Genomic DNA, 13,677 nt, shown 5'->3' on the forward strand with positions numbered 1-13,677 from the left:
AATTAGTGATCTTTCTTTGTAGTGATCAGTCACAAAGTGACTCCAGTACTAAAGACTTTTGGATGAACATGCAAGCTATAACTGTCTACCTCAAGAAATTATCAGAGCAGAATCCATCGGCATCCTATTACAACGTGGATGTTTTAAAGTATCAGGTAAACACTTTTGAGATAGATATATATAGATATAGATATATATAGATATATAGATAGATAGATATATATATATATATATATATATATATATATATAGTGTGTGTGTATATATATGTGTGTGTGTATATATATATAAAAAATATATATAGTACATGTATACTTATATATATAAAATATATATATACTCAGAAATTAAAAGAATTATTCTTTGTCTGCCAGCATGGAGGTGAATTGTTACCCCTCATCTCTACTTACGATTCGTAGACTCTGCCCAGGCTTAGCTATGCTTGCTATTCTTGCTATGCTTCATGTCATTCCCTAAGATACAGGGCTTGTTTCAGGTTGCTCATGCTTCAGGTCAATCCTACAAGCAAGCTTCAAACACTGCTTTTTTTGACATTTGTCAGCAAAGTCAAATTCTCCTTTAAGAGATTTTATGGGAACTTCTTGTCATTTGCACTCGTACTGTCTTTGATTTTGCAATTGCCTAAGTTTTGGATGCTGTCATTGATTAATTTTAATGCGTGGTTCTGGTTTGCAGTTGAAAGAGAGTAGGTTTAGATTAGATATTAAGAAAAAATTCTTAGAGGGTGGTGAGTCACTGGCACAAGTTGCCCAGAGAAGTTCTGTATTCCCCATCTATCCTTGACAGTGTTCAAGACCAGACTGGGTAGGGCTATGAGCAACCTTGTCGAGTGAAAGTTGTCTGTTCCCATTATGAGGGTGGATTGGAGCTATATGATCTTTAAGGAGGGACCTCCCAACCCAAACCATTCTGTGATTCTATCTGAGAATGTATGACATTCTGATTTCTCACAATGAGAAATAGAACAGTAGTCAGAATGGATTTACTGAGTGTAAGTCAGGCTTGACCAAGCTGACAAACTGCTGTGGTGACATGACTGCCCCTGTGGAGGACAGAGAAATAAATATTGTCTGCTCAGACTTCAGGGTGCCTTTCCACACCATCTACCACAGAATCCATATAGAGAAGCTGGTGAAGAACACACTGGTTGAGCAGACACTGAGGTGAACTCAGTGACTTTACAGTTTAATAGCTTCATTAATGATCTGAATGATGGGATGGAATGTATGAATCCTTGGCAAGTTTGCTGATGATACCAAATGGGGATGGCCCTCAGGATAAACCAGAGGATTATTTTGCCCTCCTAAAGGGGCTCAACAGGCTGCAGAAATGGGCTGAGAGGAACCTCATGAAGTTCAAAAAGAAGCACACTTGAGGAAACCAAGTGGACATTATCTTGGCAGAAAAGGACATGAGGGTCCTGTGGGTTACCATGTTGAACATGAGCTAAACAATTCGCTGCTCATGCTGCAAAGGCAGCAGATGGTCCCTGAGCTGCATTAGGCAAGGTATTGCTAGCAAATGGAGGGAGGGGATCCTTCCACTTAATACTGGTAACACCACACCTGGGTGCTGTGTTCAGTTCTGGGTTCATTGCTAGTGAGACTGGATAGCAAAGGGCCACAAAGATGATGGTGGGAATAGAGTATCTGTCCCATGGAGAAAACCTAGGAGTGTTGGTGCTCCTAAGCCTGGAAAAGGGAAAATTCAGGGAAATCTCATCAATATGTATAAATACCTGAGAGAGGGCACAGAGAGGACAGAGTCAAGCTGTTTTCACTGTTGCCCAGTGTCAGAATCAGAGGCAATGGATGCATGCTGAATCACAGGAAATTCCCTCTGAACAGCCAAAACCGCTATTTTTCTTGTGACAGTGGCTGAGCACTGGGCACAGGTTGCCTAGAGGGGTAGTGGAGCCTCCATTCTTGGAAATGTTCAGAAGTTGTCTGGAGCTTAGTCAGCCTGCTAGAGGTGGCCCTGCATGAGCTGGAGGGCTGAACCAGACAGCCTCCACGAGGTCTGTGTCAACTTCAGCTGTTTGGTGCATCAGTGAGATGATGTTCTGTCTGTTAATAAAAAACCTTCATGAATATTCACGACATACTCACCTCAAAGGGAGAACAGAGATTTTTGAGGCCTGCCTTGAATGTCTGAACATCTGAGACAACTGTCTTCACAATAAAAAAATCCTGAATATTACCTGTCAGTCCAGCTGCTCATACCTGTAGTTTCCACATCTGCCTAGCTTGTTTTAAAATCCTGGCATACTGAACTTGCAAAAAGCATGGCACACAAATTTCTTGAGAAAGGTGGGAGGCAAAAAACATTTAGTTTGCTGAAATGAATACTGTGTATTCTTGTAAAAATGAGGCATTGGCACATGGAAGCCCAGACAGATAAAAAAGGTTTTTTAGGGTCTGACAAAAAAGGCAAGAGTGTGCACTAGGACACAGGAGATTCCTCAAATAGATTGAGAAGGTGGTTGAGATGCATCAGCACAGTAGAATGAGCTCACCTACAGAAGCAGCATTCAGACCTCCTGCAGCAGGAAAATAATGCTTTGAAGAGGTTAGAACTATTCTGCTGGCTGCCTGCCCCACAATGACAGGTATTGTTCTCCGGTGCTGGCTTGTTTGGCAGCTGAATTGGCACAGCACACAACTGCTAAGGATGAAGTCATTTTGCTGCAAGCATGCATCTTGCAAACGGCAGAACACAACAAAAACAAACCTTACAAAAAGTTATAAAAGAGCAGGAAGGAGCCTCATAGGCCAGAGGGAGTTCAAACCTTTTCTTCAAGTATTTTAATTTAAAATTAAAATAACAGGAATTCCTTTAGGCAACAGTCTTCCAAATTCTGTTATTAAGAGGTCAGTTGTTCTCTTTTGTCAGCACTGAGACTTATCTTGATTACCATCATCCCCTAATTCTGCCCAAAAGGTGGATATCTTAATTGTTTTCAATGGTTTATTCTTTTACAGGTATCTTCAAATGGCATACAGTCCACTCCCTTGAATCTTGCAACTTACTGGAAATGTGATGCTAGCACTACTGATGTGAGAGTGGATTATAAATACAATCCAGAGTCTATGAATGTGCCTTGTATGCTGTCTAATGTCCAGGTTGTGGTACCAGTAGATGGAGGAGTAATAAACATGCAGTCACTTCCACCTGCAAAATGGTAATATTAATTCTTTTCAGCATTTTTTCAGATACATTTCAGTGCATTCTTTAGTGTCATAGCCTGAAAATTTACACAGGAAGAAATAGCAAAATGTGTAGTATCAGATGTCTAGATATTTTGTGGTCTAAAACAGAGATCATATGCCTCCAATTCACACAAACTGAAACAGTCAGTGAGTACGCATCCCAACTGTGTAATAATACAAGCCTTTATGAATTTTCCAATGTTTGCTTTCTTTTGTCTGATAGAATAGACAATTTTAATACAGTAATTTGAAATGGTTTTAAAGCCATTTTCTCTCTATGTGTAACAATGTATTCTTATAAGGCGATTATATAGAAAAAGTAGCAGAAAGTAGGTATTTTAAAAATTTCCAGATTGTTCTAACATAAAAATTAACTTCTAATGGAAATAGTTTTAAAACAAACATGAGTAACTGAGGAGCTCTCCATAAGCCAGGTAGCACTATCTCTCAATTTAAGTGTCATGCAGATTATTAGACTAGCAGCTACCTGACACCACCTTCTGAGCCTGCATTTACAGCAGCAGTTCAAAGTGTGACATAGGAAGAAGGAAATTATGTTACAAGTTTGTGGAAACAAGGAGAGGGTAGTGAGACTAGACAAAGTAGTACAGCCCTGGAGCAAATATGAGCGAATTCAATCACTGTGCCTGTGCAGCATGTACATACTTGTCCAGGTGTAACATAAATCCTGGACTGTTTACTCCCAAAATGGTCTTTTTAGTGTGAAGAGGGCAAAGAACACCAAGTTGAAGGAAGTTAGGCTTTGTTAACATTATTTCTTATAGATCAGTTTACCTTACAAAGCAAGGTTTAAAAGAAAAATAAACATGATGCATTTATTGGGTAGATTCTGATGTTTCTGGAGGCAATACTGTTACAGGTGTTTAATGGACAATGTAGTAACAGAGTATAGTTCTAAGTGGAAAAAATTCCTTACAGGATTGAATCCTTCTTGACTTGGTATTTTAAGGAAACAGTACTTTTAACCAAATTGTAAGATGTTTTGAACAAGAACATGTTTAGTATCCTATCTGAACAACACTACTACATTACTACACTGTGGTGAAGCTAGTCTCCCTGCCTAGGCTTCTTCCACAAACCCTCTGTAATGAAGCCGGAGTAAAAGCAGGAACACCCATCCAGAACATGCAGTGTTAGCTGGGAAGGCTTAGGGACAGTTGCATTAGTGAGTTCATGTAGGCAACTTTCAAGACCCAGAATTTTGAGCCTGGCAAGGTGACCAAAGAAAAAAAAATCAGTTATGTCCCAGGCAGGTATAGTGTTTGTGATATACTACCTGTTCCATTTAGTGGATTGGGTGGAGGGCTTTTGGTCTTTTTTTAGGAAAAAAGACCTCTATAACCTGACTTCCTGTGAGTAAATGCTACCATATATGCTACTTATGTGAGCATTTCAGTCCTGCTACATCAGTTGCAAGAGCAATTTCAAACCTATCAGCACTTCATGCTGCTCGCAGCTTTTAGCTGTTGACTTTCCTCTAATGCAACTGCTAGAAAGTCCTCCAGGAGTTAAAATGCCCTGTCAGCTCTTGGTATGGTTTTCTGCCCTTTCCAGTGTCTCAAGTTAGCTTGGACAGAGTGTTACTGATGCCAATTAGTTTTACTAGAGTGGAAATGGAATAAAATTCATGCTCTCAGGACTCTCACTTAGGAAAGATCAGTCAACATTGCTCCCCATTCTACCTTCATCATGAATCATCAAGGCATAGCTTCCAGACTGCTTCCAGAGTAACTTACCCTTTAAGACTGCAGAGGGGTTTGGATTTTGGAGCCATAGGTGGGGGACACAGGACAGTGTTAAATGTGTAAAAAATTACTGTGTAAAATGTGTAATGGAGTCTGTTCTGACCTCAGTGCTCTGGAGTGATGCAGACACACCCTTCTCTTTTCCTCTTTTCCTCCTGTAGTTTTCCACAGACTTACCTTAAAATATGCAAATATTTTTACAGCCTTCCATTTAGAGATGTTTGTAATATACCAGTCTGAATTAAGGGAAATAAAGTTCAAAACCTAGTAGTTGTAACTAACCTACTATTCTCTTACAGGAATGCAGACCAGATGAAAGCATGTTGGAAAATATCTAGCATTTCAGAGAAGTCTGAGAATGGAGGCAAGTTGAACTCTTTTGTTTTGCTTTCTTGTATAGACAATTTTTATCAGTAAACAGGTGATCATTTTAGCCTCTATGCCCTCTTAATTCCTTTTTACACATTTTCTTATGCTGTAACCTCTTTACTAGTTCACCTTCTTTTCAATTAATTGCCTCCTGAGAGATTCCATTATGAGTGAGATGTCAAAATATAAGTTTAGTTATTAGATATATAAGGGAAAATAGTGAAGTACCCTGAAAACAGTTAGTTGTTCTAAAATAGAGTTTAGATAGGATAGGAAATTTTTGCATTCATGCAATTTGGAAGTGAACAACTACTCAAATGAAAATAGGTTTAATATCTGTGTCTTTCCACACATAGATAATTTAAATACATTAGAAGGAGGTAAGTGGAAGAACTGGGGGTTAAAAAAAAAAAAACAACAAAAGTCCTGAGTTTAGATATATTATTCTTGACCAACATTTTGAGTCTTGGTTTTGACCATAATGACTCCAGGAAAAGACTTAATCTATGCACATCTGCTCAGACTGGCAATTTATACAATATTGCATAAGGTAGCAATATTGTATAGGTCCTCTGCCCCCTGCGATTCTCTGAGCTGTAGTTCATGTCACAATCTCTGCAGTCTCTGCAGGTGCAGTGTTTTTGTAGTACAGCAACTAAAGCATCTCATCCTCAAAGCCTCTGTGGAGAAATGAACTGCTAATGTAAAGGAAAGGCCTTTAGTCCTGTTAAGAATTTAGTGAAGAGGATTGTGAAATTACAGATTTGCCTGTAAACGTGACTGGTTTCATATAGAAACCACAAGCACAGAAAGAGAAGACAACTTGGTGGTCTCTAAGTACTTACTACCTTCTATCTTGTGGTAGATGGTATCTGATTGATAGATAGGAGATATTATCTGCCTTTCACTAGCAGAACATTTAAGAGTTGTCATGATCTATCTGGATGAAAATACATGAACAAAAACATTGGAAGAAATGCAGTTCTACAGTAATGTACCCAGATGAAATAAATTACTATGTTTCTATAAAAGAAAAGGTCTGATTAAATATTTCTCTCAAAGTTCAGTTGATGTTTTCAGAGACAGTGGTGAAGTGGCATCACTTTGATAGTATTATAAAGCAGTAATAGTTTAAAATTACTTTAAGTACATTTCTGTAGGCAATGAAAGGCATTTTCAAAATCTCCACATTGCTACTACTTTTTAGTTTTAAAACAGGTCTTTTTTTGCTCTTGCAAAGTGTGCTGGGAAAATGAGATTTAAATTAAAATTAATGGAATAATTTTACTTTAAAACAGCTTGCTATTCCTATCAATAACAACTGCTAAATTACAAGGAAAGTTAGTAACTGAAATGGTAGTGAGCTAAAGGCAGGAACTAAAAGAAATTGTTTCACACAGTGGCTTGTTCTTGATAAATTTAGCTTAAGATCAATTTAATTTCTTCAGTAGGTCTGCCTTATTTCAGTAAAGTGGAAGTTCTTTCTACTCTAACTATGGAAACTCATATAATCTAGTGCTTTGAAAGTTTGTTCTGTGTTTTATCTCTCTCCAGCTGACAGACCATATAATGATTATAGGGACCAATCGGATAAGTAGTAAGTGATTACCAGGCTGATTTTGGGTACCTACATCTTGCAGAAATTTATATTGTTTCTCTTTAAATCACTCACTAGTCATTGTCTTAAACAGACTTGTACTCTTACCTATTTTGAAAGCGCATGTAGGACTGCCACTGGGAATAGATGTCAGAGGTTACCATATTAGTTTCACTTCTTACTACTAAAAATTTGGGGAGATCCTTTTGTTTTTGCAAAATAATCAGCTTCTCAGTTTTGTTGTTTTTATAGGTTCTGGATCCCTCAGGGCAAAATTTGAGCTTTCAGGAGGACCCAGTAAACCAGCAACACTTGCAGTGCAATTCATCAGTGAAGGAAGCACCCTTTCAGGAGCAGATGTGGAACTTGTAGGCACTGGCTATCGGCTTTCCCTTCTTAAGAAGAGATTTGCCACTGGTAAGACATTGACATGCTTATATATTCAAATTAGTCTTATATATTCTCTAGTGTTAAATTCTAAAATATGAAACTGTTAAATGAGTGATGTATAAATAGTTACTCTTTATTGAAACACTTACGACAAGTCAGTTTGTTTTTCCATAGTTTTTCAGACTGCTGCAAGGAAAATATTGATAAAGTCTGGTTTATCTATTGACAGCAAAAAACTTGCCTTTGTTTTTCAGGACGGTATATGGCAGACTGTTGATGTACCTGTGAAAGTCATTGGATCAAGAGTGCAAGAAACACTTGTGACGATAGGAACTCTGCCCTCTCTATTTTTCAAACACTATTTTAACATGCATTAATTTTTAAAAATATTGACGTACTTTGAGGCTAAACTACATCAAGTAAATGCACTTTTAAGAGTCATTTTGAAAACTTTTTATTACTTTACAATAGCACTGAAGTTAACTTCAACACTGTCTGTAAATGATCAACTGCAATACTTGGGAAAATTTGTTGAAAAATTAGTAACTTTATATAGATGAAGTCAAAGTAGTAATCCACAGTTGTAACGGAAGTATGAAATTTTATGTTGTACTGTAAACATTAAACCTAAAATGTAGGAGATCTAGTAAGAAATATTTGAGCTTTTCATAATACTCATTTTTCAGATTCTTTAATTGCCACCTTTTAATTGACAGTTTATAAAGATAGCAGGGGCTATGTCTTGTGTAGTTCTTCTTTCCATTCATACCACAAGAACAGCTGAGTTAGACATGTATAAAAATAACTTGATGCCCATGTATCATATATTATTAAAATGTAAGATGTTTCATATAGGATTTTTTTTTAACTAAGTGCAATGTGTTACAAATTGCAAAACACAGCAGAGATTTACTTCTGCAGTTGGTAAAATTTTTTGGGCCTTGTTATTGTTTGAGTTAATGCAGTAGATTTAATTTATTTTTATATTAATTGCATAACTTTTGTGCCTTTTAAAAATGCCTGTGCCTATCAAATTTGATACTCATGTGCCTCACTTCCTTTTTCAAAGTTTGGCTCTTCATCAAGAAAGCATGGCGTTTGTATTACGCACAGAACTTTATAAAAATTCTTTTTACTTCAATTTATTTAGAAGACAGGTTTGCAAAAACTGTAGTTTGTTATAAAAGAAATTTAAAACACTGAATTATTTCCTCGATGAATAATTGCAATTAAATGTGGTTTTAGTAAAGGGAGCTGCATCATGCAGTACTCAGAAACTTCTTCATTAACTAATTTTAATGTCACCAAAGAAAAGAATCTGAAAAATCAGTGAGGATAGGAAAAATAAACTTCTAAAAGCAAACAGCATTACTCTGCTTTGGCTATAAGCCTTCAGACTTTGAGTGGTTTTGGGGATGTTTGATGTGAATGTACACATAGTACTTCAGGAGACATTGTAAAGGATATTTTATGGCTGCAGGATGACAAATCCTGTAATGTGTTCATTTTTTTATAGCTACCAACTTTAATATTTGTATTGTAATCTAATATGCTTGCTACAGCCTAAGCACAGGGAATTGACATATCAGTAACAATTTTTTAAAGCAAGTCACTAATTTAGAAAATTTTCTATGTATTTGTATTACCAAGCTTTTTTTTGTAATGTTGAAGTGATAAGCATTGGGGCAAAATAATTCAATGACCTGCATGGGGCAATTTCAAATGAACATTTAGCATACCAGTATCTATTTCAAACTCTCTATTAAAACAGTAAAACATGCTTGAATTAATTCATGCAAAGCCAGTAATGAATTGGACTGCTGAAGCTTTACAAGAAATTATGCCTTTGTAGAAGCTGCATAAATTGTTGTGTACACTAGACACTTTTGCTGGTGAGAGTTTCATTGTTAGTACTAAGAACATAGTGTACTGTAGATTTGATTGGAAGAGTATATTTGGCTCCTATATTTTGCTAATCTTATTGATGATAAATTTACAACTCATAAAATGGTGGTCTTTTTATTGGAATTTTAATTGTAACCTGCTTTACAATCAAACTGATTAACACAACAATATTTTATTAATGAAAACCCAAATCTATTATTGCTATTTTTAATCAGGTATTACATTAATTTCTAAGATAAATGAAGTAGTTAATGTTTCAGCACTTTTAAACTAGCCTTCATTCTGGTGTTTTTCATACATTTGCTTTGGGTGCAGGTTACAATTTTGAAGCCATACAAGTTTATATAGACATTTTGTAAAGAAACTCAAAAACAATGTAAAAAGTATGTGTAGCTATCTGATTTAAAATAAAAAAAACTTATGTAGCAAGCTGGTTCTTGCTTGTGTATACAGCAATGTCCCTTGTAGCTGCCCCCTAAGAAAATTAATTTGTAAACACAACTCTAAAGGATCTGAATTTTTATGAATTGTTACTACGTTAGACTGTAAATTAGAACATACAAGTTTATCTTTCAAAAATTGTAAATACACTGAATTTTCATAAAATGTAAATTTTAAAAATTTGCACCCATAATAAACATGTAATATATAATTTAAATACTTATTTATATTGCCTGTACTTTTGCAGTTAAGTTCTTCTAAGCAATAAGGTAATAGAGAAAAACCATGCCTGCACTGAACATTTGAAAATATTGATTTTTAAGTGATAAAGTGTAGAGATCATTATGAACTCTTTTGTATATTTAAAAATCATCACAGAGAAGGTGGATGGGAAGATGACTTCTCTAGAACATTTCATCTTTACTAAACTGTAATGTCTGAGATGTCTGTAGTGCCCTATACCTTTACTAAATTGATTTGCTTCACTAATAAATTAGACTAGGCAAAACTGTGGATATGTTTATGAGAAAAATCTTGACTCGTGGACATGAGCTGCTGTCTGTAAATAGTGTTATCAAATGCTGTGCATTAGTGCCTTCTGCACACACAACAAGCCTATATCTTCTTGTGTGTGCAGAAGAAGAATTAGTGACAAGATTAAAGTAATTCCTTCTGATATCTAATGTTTCACCAGTCAAAAAGAGTAGACAATTTAGTACTTCTCAGCAGTCTGAATGGTTTAGTCCTTTTAAGCTTTGAGCACAGAACAGAAGCTGAAACTGAACAAATGTTTTTGAATCTGTTTCCTACTAATCTCAAGGCCTGCAGAAGCTTAGTAAGTAATTACTTATTAAATTCACTTTCTCAGCTGGTTGGATATGCAATAGAGGTACCATTCTTGTCATGCAGGAAAGCAATAGTCCAAGGGCTTGATTCTTATCTTCTGCTGGCAGGCAGGAATGAAGAATACAAGTGGTCAGACTGAGTGGTCCATCTAACATGGTAGTCTGGTCTTCAACACTTTCAAAAAAAAGGCTAGAGCCTTGGAGAGCTAATGTGTCATTTGCTTTCTGATCCCCCAGCACCTCATTTATTGGTTAGAAATGTAAAAAGGTGCTGCTCAGTTCTTCAAGTATTCATTGAACTTAAAGTGTAATAGAACTGACTGAGGCTGCTCTGGCACATCTTATAACACTTGACTTGTACCCACATATTGCTCACAACTGCTACAAACTGGATCTCTACTGTCCAAGCAGGTTTGTGATTATCTAAGTACACAATCAGGTAGTTTTCAGGGAAACCTATCTCTACCACTGCCAAATAACATTTATGTAGAGTATTTGAAGGAGCTAAGGTATTTGATTATGAACTGGAACAGCATGAGAGTTACAACTGTGGCAAGTTTTGCTATCTAACATAAAACAAGATCTTGCATCATGGCAAAAAGTATTACATTTCAAGTCTTGAATGTTTTCAAAGCTTAAGATACACAGATGTTAAGATGCCTATCTTAAGTTTTGCAATTGCTACATAATTGGTTTCCATTTCAGTTGTTATGAAAGGGAAGTTATACTTAAGAGCATGCAAGGAAGAAAGTCAGGAATTCTTCCAAGCATAGCATAAGCTAAAAACAGTTCAAAGTACTAAAGCATCAGATAACACATCTAGTGTTGAGGTACCATTGATTGGACTGATTAAAAAGTCTCTCAACTGAAAACATAATTTTTATCTTTAATTGTACATAATATTACACCAGTATATCCTGCTCAGCCCACTTTGACCTCCGTGTTTACTGACATTCTTGATTTTTGGATTGTCCCTTAGTTTGTTCAATAACCAATATAAGGAATACAGTCTTAAAAGAAGAGGCCTCTTCTGGATTACTTATTGAACATTTAGTACTCTAATTCTGCATTTTCTATAACTGCTTTTTTTCACTTCCTTTGGAATAAATTCTTTTTGTTTTTCAATCTGAGAGGGCTGTTTTAATTACTGTAACCTAAAATATCTTTGTTTATCATTGTCCCAGCTGAATTTATTTCTAACGATCTTGTTCTGGAACTTAGTTATTATTACTCAGGAGATCTTTTTTTTAAAAGTTAATAATCATAAGCTGTAAATCATGCCCATTTCACTACTCTGATTATTCAACTTTTCCTTTTATCATGTCACAACCTGTTTTCTTGAAGTTCTCAGTTCTTAAGTCATGTTTTCTACTCCAGAAAGTTAGCAGTGATAATGTGTTCAGCAATGGCTCAAATCTTTCTCCATCCTGGTTGAGGAAGCAGCTCATTTTTATAATAATTGTTTATTCTCTTCTCCAGATGTCCCCTCCTGCTTTGCTACTTGATAAGCTCCTTATAATATCCAAAGCCTTCCCTTCTGTTTCCCACTCTTGCCATTGATAAGTTATATGAACAGTTATCACTGAAATGAAAGAGTCATAACAGAAATGCTAAGGCTACCCCAGTGTTAGTACCAATAAATTGCGTCCAGGTAAGATGCGCCAATGCAGGGAAGGAAGAAAACCAAAACCCAACTCATAAGTTCAAAAACTGTTGTTCACCTTCCATCTCTGTTGAACTCTCTTTCTCTGGCACCTTACAGGACCATGCATTTAGACAGAGAATGAAAGACAGAGAACAGACAGAACTTTAAGCCCCTAAGCACCTGACCTTATTCTTCAATGCAAGTTTCTCCTTCACAGGTGAGAATTCCTTGGCCTGTGTGCATGAGTCCTTTCTCCCTTCTGAGCCGTTCCTAGATTGACAGCACACTCTAAGTGCCTGGGTACGTGAATGCAGGAGGACTGTTCTAGTCTGTGATCTGCCATCTCTGCAGCTGTCATCCCTCTGAAGTCTCACCAGTCTGTTCCCATGGGTGGGCCAAGTGTAGCCACACCTTTTGCCCTGCTGAAATCACAGTTCCATGCTCTGAGTCACTTGATTGAAAACAGTAGATTGGATGCCTGCTTCTAGTGAGATTACAGAATAAATTTAGTTTTATTTGAGAACTAAAATGCAGAAGATTTCTCAATGTAAAAACTGCATCTTGTACATCTAGCATCTACATTTCTCAATGTAAAAACTGCATCTAGCACAAGAAACTCAGCCCTCAGATGACCACTATTAGTCTGGCATAATTTATTTAGATAGAATAGAATACTATAGAGCAAATACTACACTCACAGGAGAGAGAATAGGGAAATTACAGGGAAAAATTTATGTGGGCACAAGCGTTCCCTACAGATTAAGGGAAGAATATGTATTTGCCACAATTTTCCCACAGAGGAGTTGAAAATTTAATAAAATTCAGGATGATGGGCCATTAGAGCTACTTTATTGGCATTTTGCAAGATACTTGAGAAGACTATCAAACTTCTCAAAATAGTAATGTCTTTAATATGATGGGAGAACATGGAGGATGTGTTCTCTGTCTACCTGGCTATGAGCTAGAACTTGTCAATACTGCACTCACCTAAGTACCAGCCTTTGCTTACAGGAAAGTTTCCCAGTGAGAGAAATATGGAACCTGTACCCCCATTTTCCTCAGCTATGACCTTTACAGATTGCTTAAGGGGACTGCTTTTGCCAGCTACTCCCCAAGGCATGCCACAAAAACACTCATTAGAATTCAAGAGGTTTTTGGCAAATGTTTTTTGGCAAACACCATTTTGTAGTCATTCCTCCAAGTGATCCTCCAGCTCAAAACAGTCCTACAGTAACATGGTTTTGATAAAGAAGTGTGAAACCTACAAACAATCTGTGTTTCAGGAAGGAGTTCATCCTTCATGTAGACAACAACAGTGCAGTCTATGGCTTTTCATGCTACTTATGATTAGGAAAAAACAGCTGTTGTCACAAGTTGTAAAAGACGCTTTCAAAAAAGTGTTACACTGTTCTTGAAGTGGTAACTGTTACCTCAGCATCAGTTTATAAGCAAACAATGTTCTGAGTTTTACCAGGTTAGAGTCTTTCTG

At 36.5% G+C, this 13,677-nt stretch overlaps 1 protein-coding gene across 4 annotated transcripts in view; it reads left to right on the plus strand.

Annotated features, from left to right (window-relative positions):
* The window catches only part of FCHO2 (FCH and mu domain containing endocytic adaptor 2), an 82,598-nt gene extending 72,683 nt beyond the window's left edge, over window positions 1–9,915 (plus strand). For all 4 annotated transcript variants that reach the window (XM_059836901.1, XM_059836902.1, XM_059836904.1 and 1 more), the window contains 5 exons: window positions 23–155; window positions 3,003–3,202; window positions 5,296–5,360; window positions 7,215–7,379; window positions 7,607–9,915. In XM_059836901.1, the coding sequence (XP_059692884.1) occupies window positions 23–155; window positions 3,003–3,202; window positions 5,296–5,360; window positions 7,215–7,379; window positions 7,607–7,629 (586 nt within the window). In that variant the 3' untranslated portion in view covers window positions 7,630–9,915. The remainder of the gene's footprint in view (window positions 1–22; window positions 156–3,002; window positions 3,203–5,295; window positions 5,361–7,214; window positions 7,380–7,606) is intronic.
* Window positions 9,916–13,677: the final 3,762 nt, after the last annotated feature.

The sequence above is a fragment of the Haemorhous mexicanus genome, chromosome Z, assembly GCF_027477595.1.
Source record: "Haemorhous mexicanus isolate bHaeMex1 chromosome Z, bHaeMex1.pri, whole genome shotgun sequence".
NCBI lineage: Eukaryota > Metazoa > Chordata > Aves > Passeriformes > Fringillidae > Haemorhous > Haemorhous mexicanus.